General features: G+C 55.4%; 1 protein-coding gene across 2 annotated transcripts; it reads right to left on the bottom strand.

Moving 5' to 3' along the window:
• Window positions 1-7104: 7104 nt before the first annotated feature.
• LGALS12 (galectin 12) lies at window positions 7105-19438 on the bottom strand. Of its 2 annotated transcripts, XM_042905407.1 has the most exons (9): window positions 19274-19438; window positions 17011-17099; window positions 16714-16927; window positions 15702-15821; window positions 15135-15173; window positions 14531-14557; window positions 13831-13919; window positions 9071-9221; window positions 7105-8223 (listed from the first exon to the last, which is right to left on the bottom strand). In XM_042905407.1, the coding sequence occupies exons 1-9, from the start codon at window positions 19340-19342 to the stop codon at window positions 8077-8079; spliced, it is 945 nt and encodes a 314-aa protein (XP_042761341.1). In that variant the 5' UTR covers window positions 19343-19438; the 3' UTR covers window positions 7105-8076. The 2 variants fall into 2 exon arrangements, with proteins under 2 accessions (XP_042761341.1, XP_042761340.1); XM_042905406.1 differs by lacking the exon at window positions 14531-14557 and having other exon boundaries at window positions 19274-19398.
• Between the last annotated feature and the right edge of the window lie 2635 nt (window positions 19439-22073).

Genomic DNA, 22073 nt, shown 5'->3' with positions numbered 1-22073 from the left:
CGGGTCACTGTTTGCAACCCAGGGAAAAATGTCGCGTTTTAGACTCTACGTTGGAAAGCAGGATCCGCGAGGCTGGAACTATCAAAACCCAGAACATACACCCAAGAGGATTTCAGGGAGTACCTGCTTCGGGTAGCTCTTTGTTACGAGTAGCTATGCAACTTGGCAAAACACCCGGAATGACTGTTTCCAGACACTGGACTTTGGAAACCGGAGAAAAGAGCTCTGAGTAAAATGAACGCTTCAAGCAGCCCAGCTTGAAGCCCAGCTTCCAACTTCTGGAAGGAGTTAGTCTGATGGGTTTAAATGCCATTCTTGCCTGTGGATACTCTTGAATCCTTTTTTTTTTTTTTTTTTTTAAATCAAGAGCCACGGAAGACACTGTTGTTTTCTTAAATAGCCGTCTACTTACACTTCCCAGTCTTCTTCCTACCAGAATCCCTGATTTGTCTAGACAACCAACATGGGCCCCTCCCTCAAATAGTGATGATCTCTGTGAATAGCCAGGCTGCCTGCAAGGTTTCTGGGAAGGATTTTGCTCCCTGATGAAAAGAGAGACTCATGAGAAACAAGTCTGTTCTGCCTTTGGATGCTGTCATGTGAGAATGTGACATACGGAGCTGCTGCAGCCGCTTTGCCTCCATGAGGGCTGATACCGTAGCTGTTGAGAAGGACCTGATGACAGGGGCCGGGAGCTTGATGGCATCATAGACCATCTGACAAATCCTGGGACTGCCATCTCTTGACTTCTTGAACAGCAAGTGGGAGTTGAGTATTAATTACATCCTCACTGTCTAATGCACTGTAGTTTAGTTACTTTCTGCCAAAGATGTTCCCGGGGACATAGTGCACATTTTGTGCCCCAAAGCACCTAATCTAGATCCCATCTGCTGTGCTTTTGCTGTAGATGCAGTGCCTCCCACTTGTCACTCTCCAGTCCCTTCTGACCAAATACTTCCTGAGAGCTCAGTTCCTGAACGGTTGTGGAAAGAGTGTCCCTGCTGTGGATTGGATTCTTTCACCCCCCACTACACTCCCTCACAGTAATAGATTACACATCCTTGCCATTATCATGTGACTGGAGCATTACCATGTTCCTCATTGACCTTGGGCTGGGGGGCTGGGTCATGTGGTCTGCTTTGACCAATGGGAGCAAAGGAGCACACGTTTCCCACGTCTGAGCAGTTTTATAGGAACGTGCATGGTTAGGCTCAGCTTTTTTAATGTTTTTATTTATTTTTGAGACACAGAGAGAGAGACAGAGCACGAGCAGGGGAGGGGCAGAGAGCTACAGGGAGACACAGAATCCGAAGCAGGCTCCAGGCTCTGAGCTGTCAGCACAGAGCCCGACGCGGGGCTCGAACTCACGAACCGCGAGATCATGACCTGAGCTGAAGTCCGATGCTTTACCGACTGTGCCACCCAGGTGCCCCGGTTAGGCTCAGCTTCTTTAGCTCCTGTGCCTCTTTGTCCCAAGGAAGACGCGTCCCGGCTGGAGGCTGCCCCTTCAGCCGGGGTACCAGAATGAACCCCTGGTGGTGGAAGGCCTGAACTCGATGAGCCAAACTCAGCTAAGCCCAGAAGAATCGTCACTGATCCACAGCCCTCAGGTTACATGAAGGAGAAGAGCTAAGCGTTTGCTGATACGCGGGGTGGGGGTGGGGAGGGGTTTGTTTGTTACCCCAGCAAAGCTGATGAAATATGCAGGTGGGAGTCGGGATGCAGCCCTCCCTCGGGTCAGGGATGCTTCCCAGGGGCAGTATCTCTCTCCTGCTTCCGCGTGTGAGGGGTCCCTGTGTGACTGTGCATCGCGGTCACCTCTCAGGCTTCCGAGTTGGGTTCAATGCCCGGTGAGTGAGCGAGGGGCTCTGAGCAGGGCAGAATGAAACCAAGAGTGAGATTCTCGGAGTTCGTATGGAAGGCGGGGCGGGCGATCAGCAGGTGCCAGGCTTACTCAGCCTCCGCTTGGTGATGTCTGCGCCGAGGTCCTCTTGATGTATAAGGGCACCTCTGCTGGGGGTTGGCTCCCTCGGTCTGCTTTGCGGGGCTCGGGAAGAGTGGGCACCAGCTGCTGGTTTGAAAACTTGTGGAAACATGCCGTTATTATATAAAAGCCTATTTTTCCCTGGAGGCGGTGGCGGGGGGACGGACTATGAGGTCTTTTCCGAGTGGATAGCTCCTGTCTGTGTCCCCAGGGCTTGACTGCATGCCTGGCCTGTAGGGAGGGGAAGTCACAGCGAGTGAAACACGAAGGGAGCCGGATTCTTGTTCGAGAAGCTGTGTCTGTCTGGGCCTTAGGGGCCCCGCTTGCCCCCACGCAGCCCACAGAGGAGCCTTGATGCTGTGTCTGTAGGGGGGGACACCTTCGGTCTCTGGGAGGTGAACTGATCCCCATCATGCGGCCTCTGCTCCGGCCAAACGTTCTTACCCCCCCACAGCACCTCTGTCCCTCCTCTTCCTTCTGCAGTCTTTTCCTCTCCGTTCCAGAACCTTCTTGCCTAGGCCGTGAACTATCAGGTTCCAGTAGCCCCGCCTTTCTGTGTCTTTGAAGTTGCAGGCGGGGTGGGTTTTTGGGCTCAGTGGCGTGCAGCTGAAAAGGAACAAGCCGGGGGTTCGTGCATTGATTCCCGGGAATGGAACATTCCTGAAAAGCATGTCTTACTTATCAGCTGGAAAAGCGAAGGCTGTCTGGCCTCGCTCTGGAAGGGAGCTGTCCTGTCCCCAGTGTCCCTCTGTTTCCTCATCCAGGGAGGGAACAAGCTCAGATTTGGGATCCTGTTGACAGCGCCCCAGCTGAGGGCTTAGGCATTTAGGGATGAGGTGAGTAGCCCCTTCGTGTTCACCATCCCTGGGCCCCCCCATGCCAAACCAGGCCCTTCACCGGATCCTGGAGGTGAAGGGGGGAGGGGCAGCATACAGGATCCCGCCTCAGGGGAGGTGCAGACAGGCACAGAGGATGCCAGCGACACATGATCCATGCAGAGGGACGTCCTAGGGGCCTGGGGACCCCAGGGAGTGGCAGCCGAGCCAGGCTGGGGCCCTGGGGGGCAGCTTCTCCGAGAGGGGTGTCTGGTGTGGGGGGCGAGGGGGAGGAGGGCAGGTGATGGGAAGCAGAGACAGCCAGATGTGCAGGGGAGCGGAGGCAGGAGCCAGCTCTGTGGTGAGGAGGAGGGCACGCCATTCAGTCATCCCGGGTGGGGCAGAGGGCGAGGAGGGCTGAGGAAGGGCCGCTCAGGAGGGCCTGGGAGCCGCTGCCCAAAGGGCATGCCCTGTGCCCTGAGGCCCTTTGGGAAGGCCACAGTGGGATTTGGGGAGACGGGATGTGGGGTAGCAGGGGGCGGTCAGGAGGCTGTGGGGGTCACAGAGGCCGGGCCAGGGCTGCCCCGAGCCAATTCAGGGGGTGGGAGATGGACGAGGAGGTGAATTCAGGAGAAACTTCTAGAGTTAGCATTGACTGGACTTTGGGACTGGACACAGGTGGTGGGGGTGGACGTGGAGGGTGGGTGGAGGGAAGGGGTGTGTGAGGGGAATGGAAGACTTAGGATGGCCCTCTTTGGGGACTGGAAAGCCTGGAATAAAGGGTTAGAGTGCCGATGTCGTTCCCGGGATCGGGAACATAGAAGGAAGAGGAGGCGGGGACGTGTGGATTCTTGCAGCTGGGGTGTCCTGGGTGGAACACTGACGGCAAGGACTGGGGTGTGGAAGGCAGGGCCACGGGGGGCAGCCGGTGGGAGACGTGGGCAGAGGAGAGACCCAGCTCAGCCTTTTCACACAAGTGACCTTGAGCCAGGCATCACCGTCCGGGAGCCCCGGTTCCCGCACTTGAACAAGGGGCGATAATGCTTCCTCCTCAGGTTGTGTGGATGGGAGGGCGGGCTGGCAGACGTCCGCCCCACTGCCTCCAGCTGTGTGACCCCCCCCCCCCACCGGCCCCAAGATCCTGCTCCCTGCCCGAGCTGCCGGTCAAGACACCAGCCAAGAGAGAATGGCATCCCGAGGCCAGGAGGGGAATCCAAGGAGGAGCCTCACCGTGGCCATGGACACCACGAGCGGGTGGGGGGGGGTGGTGGTGCTGGGCTCGAGGGTCAGCCTCCGAGGAGGGAAGGGACTCCACGGGGACTTCTGGGAGTGGTGCTTGGACACGTCGGAAAGATGCTGGGACATATGGCGTCACGACGACACAGGTGCGGAAACGCAACCACACAGGCACGTGAACACACATCTAATGAACGTGCGCGCAGCAGACACACGTGTAGTCCTGGGACCCTCCCTCCTTCTCCACGACTTGGGGGATGGGAGCGCCGGTCACTTTTCCCAGACTCTAGCATCTGGGCCCCGCGCCAAGGGGACCCCGTGAGAGGCGCAGCAGGGTCAGACATCGCTTACGCGGCCCGCGTTCTCACCTCCCTGGCTTCCCAGGAGGTGCGCCAAGCGCCATGCCTGGAGACCTGGTTGAGAACGTCCTTGAGTGGCCGGGAGCACGGGGCCATCCGCCTGGTTCTGCTCATGCCGGGGGAGGGGGTTGGGGGGGAAGGGGCGACATTTGATGGCTCACACGTCCGGCAAGAGCCACCGTTTATTGAGTCCCAAGTCAGCACGCAGCATTTTAAGCAATTTTGACTCCTCAACTCACAACCATCCCACTGGGTTGATGTAACTGTTCATACCTTGCCACGCGGATGCGCTGAATTTGCCCAAAGCCATGACATCTAAGCTCATAGAGACAGCAGGATTTGAACTCGGGCTCTATGCCTTGGGAACCACGTTCAAGAGGATAATCAGTGGACAGCTCCTGACCAGGAGACAGGAGGAGCTGGTTCCTGAATCGAGGACCCCGAGACCCGCTCTGTGACCTTCTGACAAATTACTTGGCCGGTCGGCCCTGCATCATCCTCATCCTGTTACATACATCACAGGGTTTTTATAGGAATGAAATGTGTCGGAAAGTGCTGGAAAGCTGAGAGGGTTGCTCCCACGTGAGCCCCACAGCCCCGTGGGGTGATCAGAGCAATGACTTATCCTCATTCTACAGTGAAGGAACTGAAGACCAGAGAGGTCACGGGGTCTACCTGAGGCTCATCAGCATAGATCTTGTCCCTTGGAGTCTGGCACATTCTCCACTCTCCCTCCCGCTCTTGGTATGCCTGAGGGGCTTGGCTCCCTAATTTGGGGTGTCCCCCTCTTCTCTGGCATTGCTACTTTATCTTACCCTCGATCTCCGCCCTGCTGGGGTCCCATCCCTCAAGCCCTGCTCTCAGTGGGCTGGTCACTGGGCCTTTTTCTTTCCTGGAGCAATTTCATATGTAAAAGTACAGAAATGTCCAGAGTCTTCGGGGCCTGAAACAGTCATTCCCGATCCTAGCTGCATGTCAGAATCTCCTGGGAGCTCCTAAAATATTCTGAGGCACAGGCCCCACACCCAGACATTCTGATTTCGTCCATCTGGGGTGAGCACCAGGAACTGGCATGTTTTAAGGACTCCCAGGATGTCTGGAATGTGCAGTCAGAGAGCGGCTGTGGGAGGGAGTCGCCGATCTCCCTGGGAAAATATCCGTGCCTTGGTCGGGGAGATGGCTTTGGAATGTAGTTCAGCGTAAACTTCCCTTTTAACAGAGGGTTGTTAATATGTAAGTAATGAAAACAAGGTGCTCTCTCTAATCATTTCATAAAATAATTGAACGAGCCCTGATGGTCATGTTCTTACTTTCCACGAACTAGTCTTTTTTTTTTTTTTTTAAGTATTTATTTATTTATTTAAGTCATCTCTACACCCAACGTGGGGCTCAAACTCACAATCCCGAGATCAAGAGTCGCACACTCTACCAACTGAGCCAGCCGGGCGCCCCTCCAGACTAGTCTTTTTATTTAAGTTGGGTTTATTGAGGTTGCTCAAAAAGAAGACGGCAGGCCCCAAATGGCGTCGCTTAGATTGCGTTCCCAAACGGGGACTCAATCCTCGATCTGATTGGAGTTTCAGCCTCCCCCAGAAACGTGGCCTCAACCAGTCAGGAAATTTTTCTTTCCATCAGCATCGGTGAGCACCTGGGTCCTCCACCCCCAAAGAAAGATGAGGTCATCTGCATGATAAGACCCCTTGCCTTTTCCCCTAGAAAGCAGGCCTGCCTGGACCAATCTTTCTTGCTAATAAGAACCTTCCATTTTGTTTAACTCCTTGGAGCGCCTCTCTGCTTGCCACATGGGGAGCTCGCCCTACGTGAATGGTTTAACAAAGCCTGTTAGATCTCTGGATTTACTTGGTTCAATTTCATGACTTCACAAAAGTATACAGCTTTCAGAGGGAGACAAAGGAGAAATTCTCACTAGGCAAAGAGTTTGTAGCTAGGATACCAAAAGGATAATCCGTAAAAGAAAAAATTGTTGAACTGGACTTCACCAAAACTCAGATACTCGGTGGAAGAAACCAAATGAAAAGACAAGCTAAGATGGGGAGAAATTCTTTACAAATAGCATATTTGACAAAGGACTTCTAGCCAGCTTGTATAAAGAACCCTTCAAAGTCAAGGGTAAAAAGGCCAACGACTCAGTTAAAACATGGAGAAAAGAGGGGCGCTTGGCTGGCTCAGTCGGCGGAGCACGTGACTCTTGATCTCGGGGTGGTAGCTTTGAGCCCCACGTCGGGTGTAAAGATTACTTAGAAAAAAATAACAACAACGACAGCAAAGGAGAGAACAGGCACTGAACCAGAGACTACATGGATGGCAAATCAGCATATAAAAAAAGGCTCAGCATCTTCAGCCATTAGCGAAATGCAAATGAAAACCGCCAATGACATCCCCCTCACACAGATGAGGATAGCTAAAATAACAAAACTCTAGGGGCGCCTGGGTGGCGCAGTCGGTTGAGCGTCCGACTTCGGCTCAGGTCATGATCTCACGGTTCGCGAGTTCGAGCCCCGCATCGGGCTCTGTGCTGCCACACCTACTCGAACCTACTTTGGATTCTGTGCCTCCCTCTCTCTCTGCCTCTTCCCCGCTCCCGCTCTGTGTGTGTGTGTGTGTCTCCCTCTCTCAAAAATAAATAAACATTAAAAAAATTAAAAAACAAAAACCAAACCCAAACAAACAAAAAAAGACCCACTGACAATCACAAGTACGAGGATGCAAAACCGCTAGAAGTTTCCCACGTTGCTGGTGGGAATGCAAAATGGCACAGCCGCTCTGAAATAACTCTGGAAAACCGTTGGGCGGTGTCTGATAAAGGTGCCTCTGTCGTATGATCCAGAAATCGCACTACCTGGTACCTCCCCTAGAGAAATTACAGCTCATGTTCATCAAAGACTTGTACACAACCGTTTTTAGTAGCGCTCTACTCATGACTGCCCAAACCTGGAACCACCCGTGTTCTTCGATGGGTCGGTCGGTAAATGAATTGTGGCACGATGGAATACTGTTGAGTAACAAAGAGAACTGGTCCCTGATGCAGACAGCTACTTAGATGGAGCTAAAACGATGATGCACAACGAAAGGAACCAGATTCAAGAGGTCGGATACTGTAGGATTCCATTGATAACGGCATTTCCAAAACAGGCCACACGTAGGAGTGGAAAACAGATCCTCGGGTGGCTGGGGTTAGGGGAGGGATGACGGGAGGTAGGATGACAAAGCAGTGACACAAGAGAGGGTTTTGGAGAAAAAAGGTAGGCAGGGTGATAAAGATTTCATCAACCCGACAGCAAGCAGGCAAGCTGAAAATACAAGGAAAAATAGCATCGGAAGTGGAGGCCACTACAGAATCAGATGGTATAAACAGACATACCACGAACGCCCCACATATACCAGGAATCACAGCAGTAGCACCGTGGCCGGGCACACGGCCATCCCGCTGGAGAGCCATTTTTAGCCTTCCTTGCACACAGCGTGGCCCCGGGACCGAGTGCTTGTGGATGAGATGTGAGTGCACACAGGGGGTGCCAATCCCAGGCTGGGGCCTCCGAAAGCGGGGGGTGGAGGGGTGACAGGCGCACAGTGTATCGAAGGGAGGAGAGCGGAGCCACATCGAGGGGTGCCGGGCGTGGGCTGGTCCTTCTCTTCCCTGGCGGGGCCCCTGGCTCACTCCTCAGCAGTGGACACAGTAGAGCTGGACGCTGCCACTGATCCGGAACTCCCGCAGCTGCTCCAGGACCTGCTGGTGCACGCTGGTGGCCCCCAGGCCCTGCCCGTTGAGCGCCAGCTTCAGCCCTCCCTCCTGGCACAGGAGCAGCACCTGGAAAAGGACAGGAGGGCCCTGCAGGCTCCCAGGCGCACTGCCTGCCCGATGCCCCGCCCAGCAAGCCCTCCGCTCAGAGGTCACAAAGACGGGAACCGTAGGGCGCCTGGTGGTGGGAAAGGGCAGGACTGGGTGCCCCGCTTGCCACCAGATCACTGTGACCTTTCCACAAGGATCGTCTCAGCCCTGGGCCTCAGTTTCACCCTCTGTGCCGGCTGCGTGCCCTCGAGCAGTGGGCTCAACCCTGGCTGCACTTTGGAGTCATTACGGGGGCTTTTTCTTTTTTTAAATAACACCAGTGAGGGGCGCCTGGGTGGCTCGGTCGGTTAAGCGTCCGACTTCGGCTCAGGTCATGATCTCACGGTCCGTGAGTTCGAGCCCCGCGTCGGGCTCTGTGCTGACCGCTCAGAGCCCGGAGCCCGTTTCGGATTCTGTGTCTCCCTCTCTCTCTGCCCCTCCCCTGTTCGTTCTCTGTCTCTCTCTGTCTCAAAAATAAATAAACGTTTAAAAAAAAATAAAAAAAAAACAACAACACCAATGAGGGTGATGGGCATGGAGGAGGGCGCCTGTCGCGATGAGCACTGGGGGTCGTATGGAAACCAGTTTGACAATAAATTTCATCTAAAAAAAATATATACCACTAATGCCAGGGGCAGCCCCGATTAATTAAATCCGCGTCTGGGGAGTAGGGGGTTAAGAGCCGTGGCACAGATGTTTTCTCTGGCAGGCTCTGGCCCCAGCCCCGCATCCTCCACCCCTCCCCAGGACGCACCCCTGGGCTCCCCACGGGAATGCAGCTTTTGGCTCCCACCAGACGGGATGAGGCCGCTCGGCTCCGACTGACCTCAAAAAATCGCCGGGGGTAGAACAGGAAGGGGGCCGAGATCAGCTTCTTGCACCCCCAGGGCGCGATCCAGGCCAGAGTTCTGTCTGCGAAGGAAGCCCTGAGCGTCACAGGAACGTGAGCCGCCTCGTCCCGCAGGCTCAGCGTGAGGCTGCAAGAGGGGGGTCGGAGAAGGGGCCGCCCCTGAACTGTGGCTGCCGGATCCTGAGGGGAGGGGCGGATGTGGGAGAGCAGCTGGAAGGTTCGGCGGCTCAGAGGGGTGGGGACACCTGAGCACACCTGCAGCCACGGGCCCGGGGACCACGGGGGAGCACATGACCTTGTCGGAGCCTCATTTCCCCTCCGGCAAGATGGGGATCGTCGTATCAGTAGTCGCCAGTATTTACCAGTATTTACCAAACGGCAGGTGTTGCCTTAAGTGTTTTGAAAATAGCTATAGGGGTTAGAGCCAGGCTACCTGGCTTCAGCTCTGCTCTGGTACTTTCTAGTCCTGCGAGCTTGGGCAAGGCACTGTCTCTGTGCCTCAGTCTCCTCATCTGTAAAGTGGGGAGAAGAGTACCGTACCTGCCTCGCGAGTTGTGAGAACTGAGTTAACACAGGTAAAGTGTGAGAACGGGACCTGGCACGTAATAAGCACGCGAATCCCATCTATTGTTTAGAAAATACTACTATGGGGGCGCCTGGGGGGGGGCTCAGTCGGTTGAGTGTCTGACTTCAGCTCAGGTCATGACCTCACAGTCCGTGGGTTCGAGCCCCGCGTCGGGCACCGTGCTGACAGAGCCTGGAGCCTGCTTCGGATTCTGGGTCTCCCTCTCTCTCTCTGCCCCTTCCCTGCTCCCGTTCTGTCTCTCTCTCTCTCTCTCTCTCTCAAAAATAAATAAGCATTAAAAAAATAATAATAAAAATAAAATTAAAAATACCGCTATGTAATACAATACCTATCTCATAGGGCCACCGATAGGAACAAAGGAGATAAGGGACGGGAGATCTAGAAGTACGCGGCACACAGGAGGTGTCTTACCGCCTACTGTTAGCTTCTCCGGAGTCCTCTCAGAAATCCTGTGCCTGGAGGCTCATCGGCGCATATAACCGACGGGGACAAGAAGTTCCGAGACTGACTCTGGTACTGGTAAGAGCTGTGGGGCTTTGGGCTGCGATGCGAACAATGTAGGACGCCAGATCTGGGGGGGCTTCCTGCTGCCTGGCGTCTGCCCCTCACAGGGGAGCCAGATTCTGTCTCGTGTCTTGGGAGCTTCCAAAGTCACCTTTGAAACAAAACCCCCGAAGCTGCTGGTGACTGACCCCTTAGCAGGAGGCGGTTGACAGTTGGGAGGCCAGGATGCCCGTGGGAGGGCAACGTGTGGAAAAGGGATCCTGCTGGACCTGGGCCAGGAGGACGCCCCGTACATTTCCAGCCTTGGGTGGGGGCCGGCAAGGGCTCACCACTGGGAAGAAGCTTGGAAGGCAGGGACCCTGCCTCCAGCCCCAAACCCTTGCCCCTGTGCTTCCCCAGAAAAGTCTTTGTCTTCCCATTGGCCTAAGAATTCAGCGTTCCCACCCCAGCTTGGCCCTGTCCAGCACAGCCCCAGGCCGGGTAACAGGCTCCCCCCCAACAGACACCTAGAGAAGTTCTGTGGAACCTCTTAGCAGCTGTAGCCACCCCCCCACAGCCTCAGTGATTGGGGGGAGGGCTGGAGAGGAAAGGACAGATGTTTAACGCAGGCGAGTTCCATGCCCTCTAACTCCTCCTCTCTCTGTCCGATTCAAGCCACGGTCGCTTCCAGAAAACAACAGTAACAGCCAACATTTGTTGCAGGCTTGCTAAATGCCAGGCACCGTGTTATGTCTTGATGTGGGCGGCCCATGGCTGAAGTGGCCTGGAGAAATGTCCAGGCTGTTGAAAGAAATTGAAGATGATACAAAGAAATGGAAAAACATTCCATGCTTATGGATTGAAAGAACAAATATTGTTAACATACCGATACTACCCAAAGCAATCTACATATTCAATGCAATTCCTACCAAAATAGCACGAGCATTCATCACAGAGCTAGAACAAACAATCCTAAAATTTGGATGGAACCAGAAAAACCCCGAATAGCCAAAGCAATCCTGAAAAAGAAAACCAAAGCTGGAGACATCACAATCCCGGACTTCAAGCTGTATTACAAAGCTGTAATCATCAAGACAGTATGGTACTGGCACAAAAACACCCAGATCCATGGAACAGAATAGAGAACCCAGAAATGGACCCACAAAAGTATGGCCAACTAATCTTTGACAAAGCAGGAAAGAAGATCCAATGGAAAAAAGACCGTCTCTTCAGCAAATGGTGTTGGGAGAACTGGACAGCGACAAGCAGAGAAATGAACCTGGACCCTTTTCTTACACCAGACACAAAAATAAACTCAAAATGGATGAAAGACCTAAACATAAGACAGGAAGCCATCAAAATCCTAGACAAGAAAACAGGCAACAACTTCTTTGACCTCGGCTGCAGAAACTTCTTGACATGTCTCCAGAGGCAGGGGAAACAAAAGCAAAAATGAACTATTGGGACCACATCAAGATAAAAAGCTTCTGCACAGCAAAGGAAATAGTCAACAAAACTAAAAGGCGACCAACAGAACGGGAGAAGATATTTGCAAACGACATGCAGATAAGGGGTTAGTATCCAAAATCTATAAAGAACTTCTCAAACTCAACACCCCAAGACCAAATAATCTAGTGAAGAAAGGGGCCAAAGACATGAATAGACACTTCTCCAAAGAAGACATCCAGATGGCCAACCGACATGAAAAAATGCTCCACATCATGCATCATCAGGGAAACACAAATCAAAACCACGATGAGATACCACCTCACACCTGTCAGAGTGGCTAACGTTAACAACTCAGGCAACGACAGATGTTGGCGAGGAGGCGGAGAGAGAGGATGTCTTTTGCACGGCTGGTGGGAATGCAAACTGGTGCAGCCACTCTGGAAAACAAAATGGAGGTTCCTCAAAAAGTTAAAAATAGAACTACCCTACGACCCAGCAATTGCATTGCTAGGTATTTATCCAAAGGATACAGGTGTGCTGTTTCGACGGGGCACATGCACCCCAATGTTTATAGCAGCACTAGCGACAATAGCCGAAGCATGGGACGTGCCCAAGTGCCCATCAACTGATGAATGGAGAAAGAAGATGTGGTATATATATTCAATGGAATATTACTCGACAATGAAAAAGAATGAAATCTTGCCATTCGCAACGACGTGGATGGAACTAAAGTGCATTATGCGAAGTGAAATAAGTCAGAGAAAGGCAAATATCATATGATTTCATTCATATGTGGAATCTAAGATACAAAACAGATGAACGTAAGGGAAGCGAAGCAAAAATAATATAAAACCAGAGAGGGAGACGAACCACAAGAGACTCCTAAATACAGAACAAACTGAGGGTTGCTGGTGGGGTGTTGGGTGGGGGGATGGGCTGAGGGGGTGAGGGGGTGAGGGGCATTAGGGAGGGCCCTGGTTGGGATGATCACTGGGTGTTATATGTAAGGGAGATGTAAGTGATGAATCACTAAATTCTACTCCTGAAAAAAATATATATTTGGATTCAAAAAAGATAAAAAATTAACATAGATCATTAAATCTCAAAAAAAAAAAAAAAAAATGACCATTAGACTTTGAGCTAGGATGTAAAGCTGGTGTCGTGTCTCCAAGTTTTGTTGGGGAGGGTGTTCCTCCTATCGCTGGGAACTTTTTCATTTTCCCTTTACGACGGAGACGATCTTTCTCTTTTACTTCTGATGGGGAAACTCGGGACTCCAGCCTCAGAGAGGTGTAGTGACTTCCCCAAGAGCACATAGTTTATAGGAGGCAAAACCAGGATTCCAACCCAGTTGTGCCAGGCTGTGGAGGTCGGTGCCCTCCAGGGCTGTGTTGCCAGCCTGTCCCAGAGCTCGCAGGCCTGATCAAGAGCGTGCAGGGCAACAGTCTAGTGAGGTCAGTGCTTTAAAAACCAAAACCAAAACATAAAGGGAGAATACGGGGCACGCTCCTTCCTCTCCTGCCCCTCCGCGGAGGTAACTGTGCCACTACCACATTTGTGGAGCCCTTACTATGTGCTTGGCACAATTCTAAGCCTGCACCCACCCCTGAAGCTGGCAGTATCATGACCACTTTTTACAGACAAGGAAATTGAAGCCCAGAAGGGAAAAGAAACTGCCTTGAGGGGGCACAGGGAGGAAGTGTCCTCCGCAGAAGTCAAACCCGGGGGATCTGGCCCGGAAAAGTCAGGGAATCCAGCGTGATTCCAGCAAGAAGGAGGAAAGGAGGGGAGAAAGGAAGAAAAGACTAGTCTGGCTCGGAGCCCTGGGGTTTAGGGAATGGAGCAGGAGCGCCCCCTGTCGGAGAGGTCAGGCAGCGTCCGTGTGGTCCGTGTGTCGCCCCAAGCTCCCAATGCCTCCTCTCAGGGGCGCCCTGGGAGGTGGAGTTTGCCCTCTGGGTCTCAGCCTGAGCCTTTAAAGGACCTTTCCCGAAGTCCCAGCTGGGACCTGCGACGAGAGGCTGGTTGGCCCGCCCGGATGTACCGGCGGGGAAGATACTCCCAGCACTGGGGCTGTCGGGGCCGTGGAGGCAGCCTGAGCACCTGTCCCAACCACAGACTCGGCGATTGAGCGGTGGTGGTGGAGACGAAAGAGGAAATCCTTGCAAAGCTCGTGCGTGGCTCAGAGCTGCTTCTCTCTCCCTCCCATCTGCATACTTACTCCTTTGGCTCTGGCAAGACCAGCCCCCGCAGTACGATCACCTGTCCCGGCCAGAGACCCTTGGGAAGGGCCCGAGAGCAGGGCACCTCCTGTAGGGGGACGGAGATAAGTGAGAAGGGACACATAGAGGGGCTTGGGGAGGGCTGGCGCCCCCCAGGGGCCGTGGAGCCCTGGAGCGGGGGAAGTCTGACGTCAGACCTGCAGCCAGGAGAAGACTCAGCTTTGCTCATTTATTAAACGCCTATTGCATGCGTGGTCTCCTGCGCTCGACTCTCCCTGGCCCTTCAGGGTAGAGCTCTGTGGCCACCCCCCTCTCCCGGGGCCCGAGCACCAGGTATGTCCCCCAGCGCTGCACCCTGAATTGTGATGGCCTGTTCACTGCTCTGTCTCCCCCACCAGCCTGCGATCCATTGGAGGGCTGAGACTGGCTAGTCCCTCTATCCTAGAGCCTGGCACCGGGCCTGGCACAGAAGAGTATCAAATAATTGTGTGCAGAATCAATGGAGAAAAGACAAGAAGTGGGAGCTTCAGCAGGAAGAAGCCTGGCCCACCCGCAGCCCACAGGTTTCTTCTATAAAGGAAGGGGAGACTTTGGTGCTGAGGCCATTTCCCACGGGGGGGTGGGGGGTGGGGGGTGGGGGTAGGGGGGGTGCCCTCCCAGGACGACACCTCCACCAGACCCAGGCGGGAGGTCACTCACCAGGCTGGGGCTCTTCAGCAGGAAGGGCTGTCAAGGGAAGAGAGGGGGCATGGAGATCATATGGTGTTTGCTCAGTGGGAGAGAGCCTCCTAATATTGTTATTAAGAATTGAGGGCATTTGGGGTTTATCTCTCTAAAGACAATGCAGGTGAATGATCGGAGCCCCAGGGGGGCCCTCTTGGATTCACACATCAGCTCTGGGAAAATGGGGAGGAACCGGAGAGAGGGTCTGTCATTCACTTATTGTGTGGCCTTGGGCCTCATCTCCCCTTCTGTCCTGCAGGCCAACCCCAGCTTCCTCCCCAGGTTGGGAACAGAAAGCACCCCCCCCCCACCGCCCCCCAGAGGGATCTTCTGATGGCCATACTGGGCAGCCAGCCTACCCCACCCATCTTCCCAAGCCACCCCAGCTTGGGCTGGGAGAGGAAAGGCCAGGCTGGCTTGGGATTGGAGTGGGGCCAGCGGTATCCATGGCAACTGCGCAGGGACGGAAGGGGCAGCTGGCTCTTATCAACCAGGTCAGGCCAGGGGGGAGGAGGGAGCTCAGTGGCTCAGCGAGTGTGGCTGGAACCGCCAGGGCCGACCTTGCTCTCCAGAGACTCACATATCCGACCGGATACTCAATGCTGCCCTCTGCAAATGGCTGTCAGGAAAGAGAAAAAGCAACACACGGGATTTTAATTTATTTTTTTAATGTTTACTTATGTTTTTAGAGAGAAGGACAGAGCGCGGGCAGGGGAGGGGCAGCGAGAGAGGGAGACACAGAAGGTGAAGCAGGCTCCGGGCTCCGAGCCGTGAGCACAGAGCCCGACCCAGGGCTCGAACTCACAAACTGCGAGATCGTGACCTGAGCCGGCATCGGACGTTTAACCGACTGAACCGCCCAGGTGCCCCTCGGAATCTGCATTTTTAACAAGCTCCTCGGGTGCGAATGGCATAGCTAGCTGCTGTTTGGGCCCCATGGTGCCAAGTGTCCGAGTGATTCATTTCCTGGCCATTGCTCTTGGGTCCCCTTCTGTGGTCCCCTTCTCATCCCGCTCGCATCCCACACCTTGATGGCCCCCTTCCGCCTTGGTTGTAACTGGTGTGACAGGGCCTGTCTGGGGCGGCAGGGGGACCTGGGCCTGTCTAGGCATCCCCTTGGATGTACGTTGGCCCCAAGGGAACTCACGCTGATGTTCAGGAACCCAACGGCCTCCACCAAGATGTCACCAAATATGCCCAGGGTGTCCACACGGGACAGCGGGAGCCGGTAGCGGTATTGAAGAAAGTGCTGTCCGTTCACGCTCACCTGGAGGGACAGACAGACAGCACAGCAGCCCTGAATGCACACTGAATTGATACGTGCCAGGCCACGGTGGGCACCCTCACCTGGAATGTCCCTCATTTAACTTGAGACCAGCTCTAAGAGACAGGCACGATTTACAGACGAGGTGCCCAAGGGTTTGGGGAGCTTATATGAACTTCCCGAGGTTGCACAGCTGGCGGGCGGCAGACCTGGCCTTGGAACCAATGCACCTCTCACTGTCCCTCTGTGCCCCTCTGCCTGGGACACAGCACTTTCCCCATGCTGTTCCTCATTTGCCCTAGTGGCCCCAGCAGCCCCATCCACAGGTGAGGAAGTAGAGGTCCAGGAGGCCGCGTGACCCCTACACCCCAGGGCCCTCCGTCCACTGCTGGCTCCCCCCAGCCCCCCTTTTCCCCGGGGAGGTCAAGGTCCTGGCATCTTTCTGGCAGGAGTTCACATCAGCGGTGAAAGCCTCGAGGTGGAGCTCTCTCTCCCTGCCCCCTGCCCGCTCTGCCCCTGCTCCGCTCCCCTCCCTGGTGGGGACCCACCTCATCAGAGACGCGGTGAGGATTCAGTGAGCTGATATCGAAGGGCTGGAGCAGAGTCCTGCACAGCGCAGGCTCTCTCCAGGTACTTGCTATGACCGTGGCGGTGGCGCCCCCTGAGGGCCAGGCACGGCAGGGCCTTCTTGCTGCCCCGTGTACCAGGCCGTGTGGGCCCAGGGGCAGCTTGGAACTGGGCTTGGCGGCTGCTTGGGCCTCTTGGTTCTCAAGCCCTCCCGGCAATGCCCCTCAACGCAGTGACCCGAGGCATCCAGCTGAAGGAAGGAGGAGCGGAAGGGCATCGCCGTGTCTAGCAGGTTCTAGGCCCCGAGGCCCACCCCCTCCCCCCTCACCTTCATTTCCTCATTTCCGAAGAGAAAGAGGATGAGGAAGCTGGCTCCTCTCTGCAGGCCCAGGCGGGGCCACCGGGCCTCGGCCTGCCAGCGCTCGAGGTACAGGGTGTTGCAGATGACGTGGGGCTTGGTGGTGTGGAAGCGAGGGTTGAAGTGGATGGCGATGTCCGGCCGGGGATGCACGCTGCAGCCGCACTGGAAGTCTACCTGGAACCTGGTGGGCACCCCTGGTCAGAGACCCCCAGGGACCCCGAAGGCAGAGAGGGGCCGCCAGCTCCCCACGGAGCACGCCCTCACCTGCGTGCGTCGAGAGGGACCATTCCCTGGAGCGTGACCATCTTGCCTGCGCGCAGGCCGCCGAAAATTGTCGTCACGTAAGGAACCACCTGAACAAGGGGGAGAGACCTATCCGTACAGGGTTGGAGAGAGGGCTTTACTAGGACCAGGTGGGTGGGGGGAGAAGAGGAACGAGACGACTCGACTCTCCGGCCCCAAACAGAAACCGCCCTCATGGGGAAAAAAATCAGTTTTCTCTGAAAGGTCTGTTCTCTTCCACCTTCTCCCCTTTCCTGGACCTTCACATGTCAAAGCCACGTTGCCCTGGGGAGGCCGAGTTCAGTTTCATCGCCCCCTTGGAGCACCAGCCCTGCCCCTCTCCCGGGCTCCTTGGGCACAAGCCCAAGCGAGGCTTGCTGTCCACTGGGTGCCATCTTGGCCTCTAGAAGCCTGGTACTGAGGTTTCTCGAGGACCGTTTACTGGCCAGAGCCCAGAAAATGGGGGCGGTTGGGCGGGCAGAGGGATGGACAAGTTGGGACCTTGATGTAGACGCCTGGAGAGATACCCAGTGGTGGCCCAGCCTTCCTTCCCAGGCTCACCTTTCCCCACACAGAAGCTGTGCGGAATTCCTAAAACATACCACACACGTTTACCGGTCCCTACCTTTTCGGGCCTGCTTCCTGTGCTCTCCCTCCACGCTGTGAAATCCAACTTGACTTTCCAGGTTCTCCGACACCTTCTCCGAGCATTGTCCACTATGGCGCCCGAGTTTTCCCTTCCCTTCCCTGCTGTTCCCAGCACACTTCACTCGCATGGCTGGCTTGGTGGTTGGCTGGCTTAAAGGGAGACCAGGGGCCTGGGAGGCCCAGGCCACTCAAAACTGAAGCCCTGTCTTCCCCTTCTGTGCTCAGCGCCTGGCGGGGCACAGCATGGGCTCTGAATAGGTGTCTGCAGAACGAATGTGAACATGTAGCGGCTACACGTGGGCATACGTGTGTTCTCCAGCTCGCAGGAGCCTTTAGAAGCCCGAACCATCTTGGGGCGCCTGGGTGGCGCAGTCGGTTAAGCGTCCGACTTCAGCCAGGTCACGATCTCACGGTCCGTGAGTTCGAGCCCCGCATCAGGCTCTGGGCTGATGGCTCAGAGCCTGGAGCCTGTTTCCGATTCTGTGTCTCCCTCTCTCTCTGTCCCTCCCCCGTTCATGCTCTGTCTCTCTCTGTCCCAAAAATAAATAAACGTTGAAAAAAAAAAAAATAAAAAAATAAAATAAAAAAAAAAAAAAAGAAGCCCGAACCATCTAGAAGGAGCTGAGCCCCAACAGTGCTGCCCTCCAGGCAGGAGCTGGCAGCGTGCAAAGAGAGGAGTGGTCGTGACCTGGGCAGCGGCTGCACCCCGCTACTCAGGCTGCTGGAGCCCCACAGGCTCCAGAGGGCCCACAGCTGACCGGGCTCAGCACCTCCGTCCCTCCCACTTCCCAGGCTCTGGGCCTGGCCTATAACTAGGGACCTGATGCAGCTCTCCTGGGGGGAGAGGGCCAAGTAAAGAGAAAGTGGTAATTAGTGCTCAGTGAGGGGAGGGCGGAGTGTGCTGAGCGGTCAGCCTTCCGTAAAGCAGGGCCAGACTTCAGAAAATCTGCATGGGGGCGCCTGGGTGGCTCAGCTGGTTAAGCGCCCCACTCTTGGTTTCCACCTGCGTCATGATCTCATGGTTCGTGAGATCGAGCCCTGTGTTGGGTTCCGTGCTAACAGCATGGAGCCTGCTTGGGATTCTCTCTCTCCCTCAGTCTCTGCCCCTCCCCACCTCAAAATAAGCAAACATTTAAAAGGAAAACAAAAAAATAGAAAATCTGTGAGGGCACTGAGCAAGAGGAGGAAGTGAGGGGACCCCCACGGCCATCCCTGAGTTGGATAACCTGACTCTCTTCCAGGCTGGAGAGGAGAGTACCCTAGGTACTCAGTGGCTCCCCCCAGGGGTACGACCCCGGAGCCCAGAGCCTCCCAGCCCCCTGTCTTGCAGCAGGAGCACAGCACTGACTCCCGGCAGGCTCTACTGCTTTTAAAATGTGAGGACCCTGTGAGCTCAACGATCGTTCCCACCCAAATGGGAATTAGCTGGTCAGCTACTTTGCTAAGCTCAGGAGGGCCTTCCAGAGTCCGTGGGCAGGTGCAGGGGGAGAAGGGCCCAAGATTAAAGGCCTCTCCACCCACCGCCGGGGAGTCTGGGCCCCGCTGGGGTGGGGGGAGCCCCGAAACCTGGAGATTCCAGACCACAGTGGCTGCTCACCGGGTGGAAAACTGGTGGCTGCAGGATGAAGGTGTCAGGAAGTGGGTCCGGTTTTTCTCCGGGTGACATGGGGGTGGAGGGCCTCCAGCTCGACCTGCTGATCCGGATTCCAGGAGCCCTGCCCCCACTGACTCGCCTTCCCCCTGGCGGGATCCTTGGTGCCAGGACAGCTCTCCCAGCTGTTAGCCTCACCTGGCCCAGCTGGGCCCCAGTGCCTCCTGGAGCCGGCCTGGGAGGGCAGGTCCGGGCAGCGGTCTACCCCTGGTCCACACCCCAGCTCCAGTCCCACCGGCTGGCTTGGGGCTGGCAGCAGAAACCCGAGTCCAGGAGCAGGAAGCTTGAACTAACTCAGCAGCTGGCCAACCAGCTCCCCGCCCCCACCGGGTACACCCGGGTCTGGAGCACAGAGCTGTCGCCGAGGGAGGGCAGAGGCAGGCTCTTCTAAGGCCTCAGAGGGTTTGTGGTTTCTGGGGCTCCCATGGGAGCTCTCCCCAGTCAAAGGCAGGGGTGATGGTGCACGTGGGCAGGTCCCCGGAGAAGCCCCGCCCCCGCTTCTTGGCCCCCCCCCCCCCCCCCGTTCCGTGGCTTCCCATTCCCTACTCCCTTCCTGCCATGAGGTTTTCATCTCTTCCCCTTGTTTCCCTGCCCCTTCCTCCACTTTTCTCCCTTTTGCAAGATTACAGTCCCTTGAGGCTCCATTTCGGCTTCGGCTAAAAATGCCAGGGCCCAGCTGCGGTCACCAGAAAGGAGGCAGGGGATGGGAGAAAGGGGCAGAAAGAGAGGGGCACCCCTTGAAGCTCAGAAAAAGCAGCGAGGTGCAGAGGGCGGGACCCACCCGGTGCTGAAGGGAGCCTGGGTTCTCACCCAGCCGCTGCTGTAATGTGCTGTGTGCCCTAGGACAAGTCACTTGCCCTCTCTGTGACTCCCTTTGCTCATCTATATATTGAGCGACTCCAGAAGAGTGTTTATACGGGAGGTCTGTGTCTGGGGGGCACGTGGGGCGGGGGGTCGGATCTTTATCAAGATCCCCCAGGATTCTTTGGACTAGAGTCGCTCCAGTTCTGGTTCAAATTCCAATAAAGCCTTCCCTCTACAAGGCAGCACAATCTCTCAACTTAATCTTGAGTTGGGAGGTCTCAGGATCCGACCACGCCGGCAGCAGGGAATTCTCTGCAGGACCAGGCTGGGCCGAGGCCCCGGGGCGCCTTAGCGGAGGGAGGAGTCAGCCGCTGCTCTAATCGAGGGGCAAGTGCAGGGGCGCCTCCGGGGAAAAGCATCTCGGTCAGAGCCTCTCAAGGGCGGCAGCAGTGTGGCTAGTTAGCAGGCTTGGTAGAAATGCAAACTTTCAGGCCCCACCCCAGACCTACTGGAGAAGACTCTGGGGGGCAGGGCTAGGGCGCAGGAATCTGCATTTGCACACTCTCCAGGTGACGTTGATGCGTGAGAGGCACTCACTGTCTTAGGGCTTCACTGGCGGGGCTTGGGGTGCAGAGCCAGGAGCCTTGCTGGGTAGGAGGTGGGAGGAGCTGGGCTGCTAAAGGCGCTTTGCCTTGGGAAATTCGATCAGAGGGTCACCCTCCCCCCTCCCCCCTGTGGAGGAGAAGCCGAGGTGGAGAATCCTGTGGGGCAGGGGCAGGGGGCCCATCCCAGCCTCCCAGCCTGCACAGATCTTTGGGCCAGGGGCAAATGTGCCCTCCCCCACTCCCCAACCCAGCCTCAGTCCCCTGTCCTCATCTGAATGCAGATGGAGGGTGTCTTAGTCTGCCCGTTGTGCCTGCTTGCACAACAGATGTTTATTTTCTCACAGTTCTGGAGGCTAGAGGCCCAAGATCAAGGTGTCGGAAAGGATTTTTTTTTTCCTGAGACCCCTCTCCTTGGCTTGCAGAGGGGTCGCTCCTTGATCTGTGTGTTTGTGACCTAATCTCTTCTTGTAAGTGGTCCAGTCATCTTGGATCCTACTCATAGGAACTCATTTTACCCTAATGACCCTTTTAAAGGCCTTTTGTCCGAATATAGTCTCATTCTACAGTTACCGGCGTTAGGACTTCAACATAATGATTTTTGGGAGCGGAGCACAATTCAGCCTGAAATTCCTATAACCGGTGTCACCCTGGACCCCCAAGACTGAATATGAGACCCCGTTGGTCTGTCCAGGGGTGGGAGAGGGAAAATCCCTCTTCCTGAGCCAGAGTGAGGGGAACTTGTGGGGGAGGGGGAAAGGGCTGCTGCTGACCCTGACATTGAACCCAGAGGGGCTTCCCCTGCCCCAGGCTGGTGGCCCCCCACCCCCACCCCAGCTCCCTACCCCTGGACTTTTCCCTCAGAGCACTTACCATACTCATCATTCTATATTGAAGAATCGTTTAATGTTTGTCTCTCCCTCCCCCTCCTTCCTGACTATACGTTCCATGAGGGCAAATTTATTCTTACACCCTCAGTACCAAGCAACGCCCGACACCGAGCAAGTGCTCAAAATGTATTTAAAGAATGAATGACTGTAACAAGCTGTGGTTTATGGCTCCTGTCCAGCTGCCACCTCCTTCTCTGTCGCTTCCCCAGCAGTCCTGGCCCAAGCAGACACTAGGCACATTTTCTTCTAACTGGCTGCGGATTGTAACCGAGGCAATTTTACCTGATTATCTATGAATAACCAATTCGTAGCCTGGGAAACTTAATCCACGGTCAGGGACCTCAGGGTTCCTCACTCTCCCCTGTTCTCTGATCCAGCAGCTTCTTTCCCAATCCCTGCCGCTGAATGGGTGTAACTCTGGGCCTAGGGAGGGACCAATGCCCAGATGAA

The sequence above is a fragment of the Panthera leo genome, chromosome D1, assembly GCF_018350215.1.
Source record: "Panthera leo isolate Ple1 chromosome D1, P.leo_Ple1_pat1.1, whole genome shotgun sequence".
Classification (NCBI taxonomy): Eukaryota; Metazoa; Chordata; class Mammalia; order Carnivora; family Felidae; genus Panthera; species Panthera leo.
This window is presented reverse-complemented; position numbering and strand designations above follow the sequence as displayed.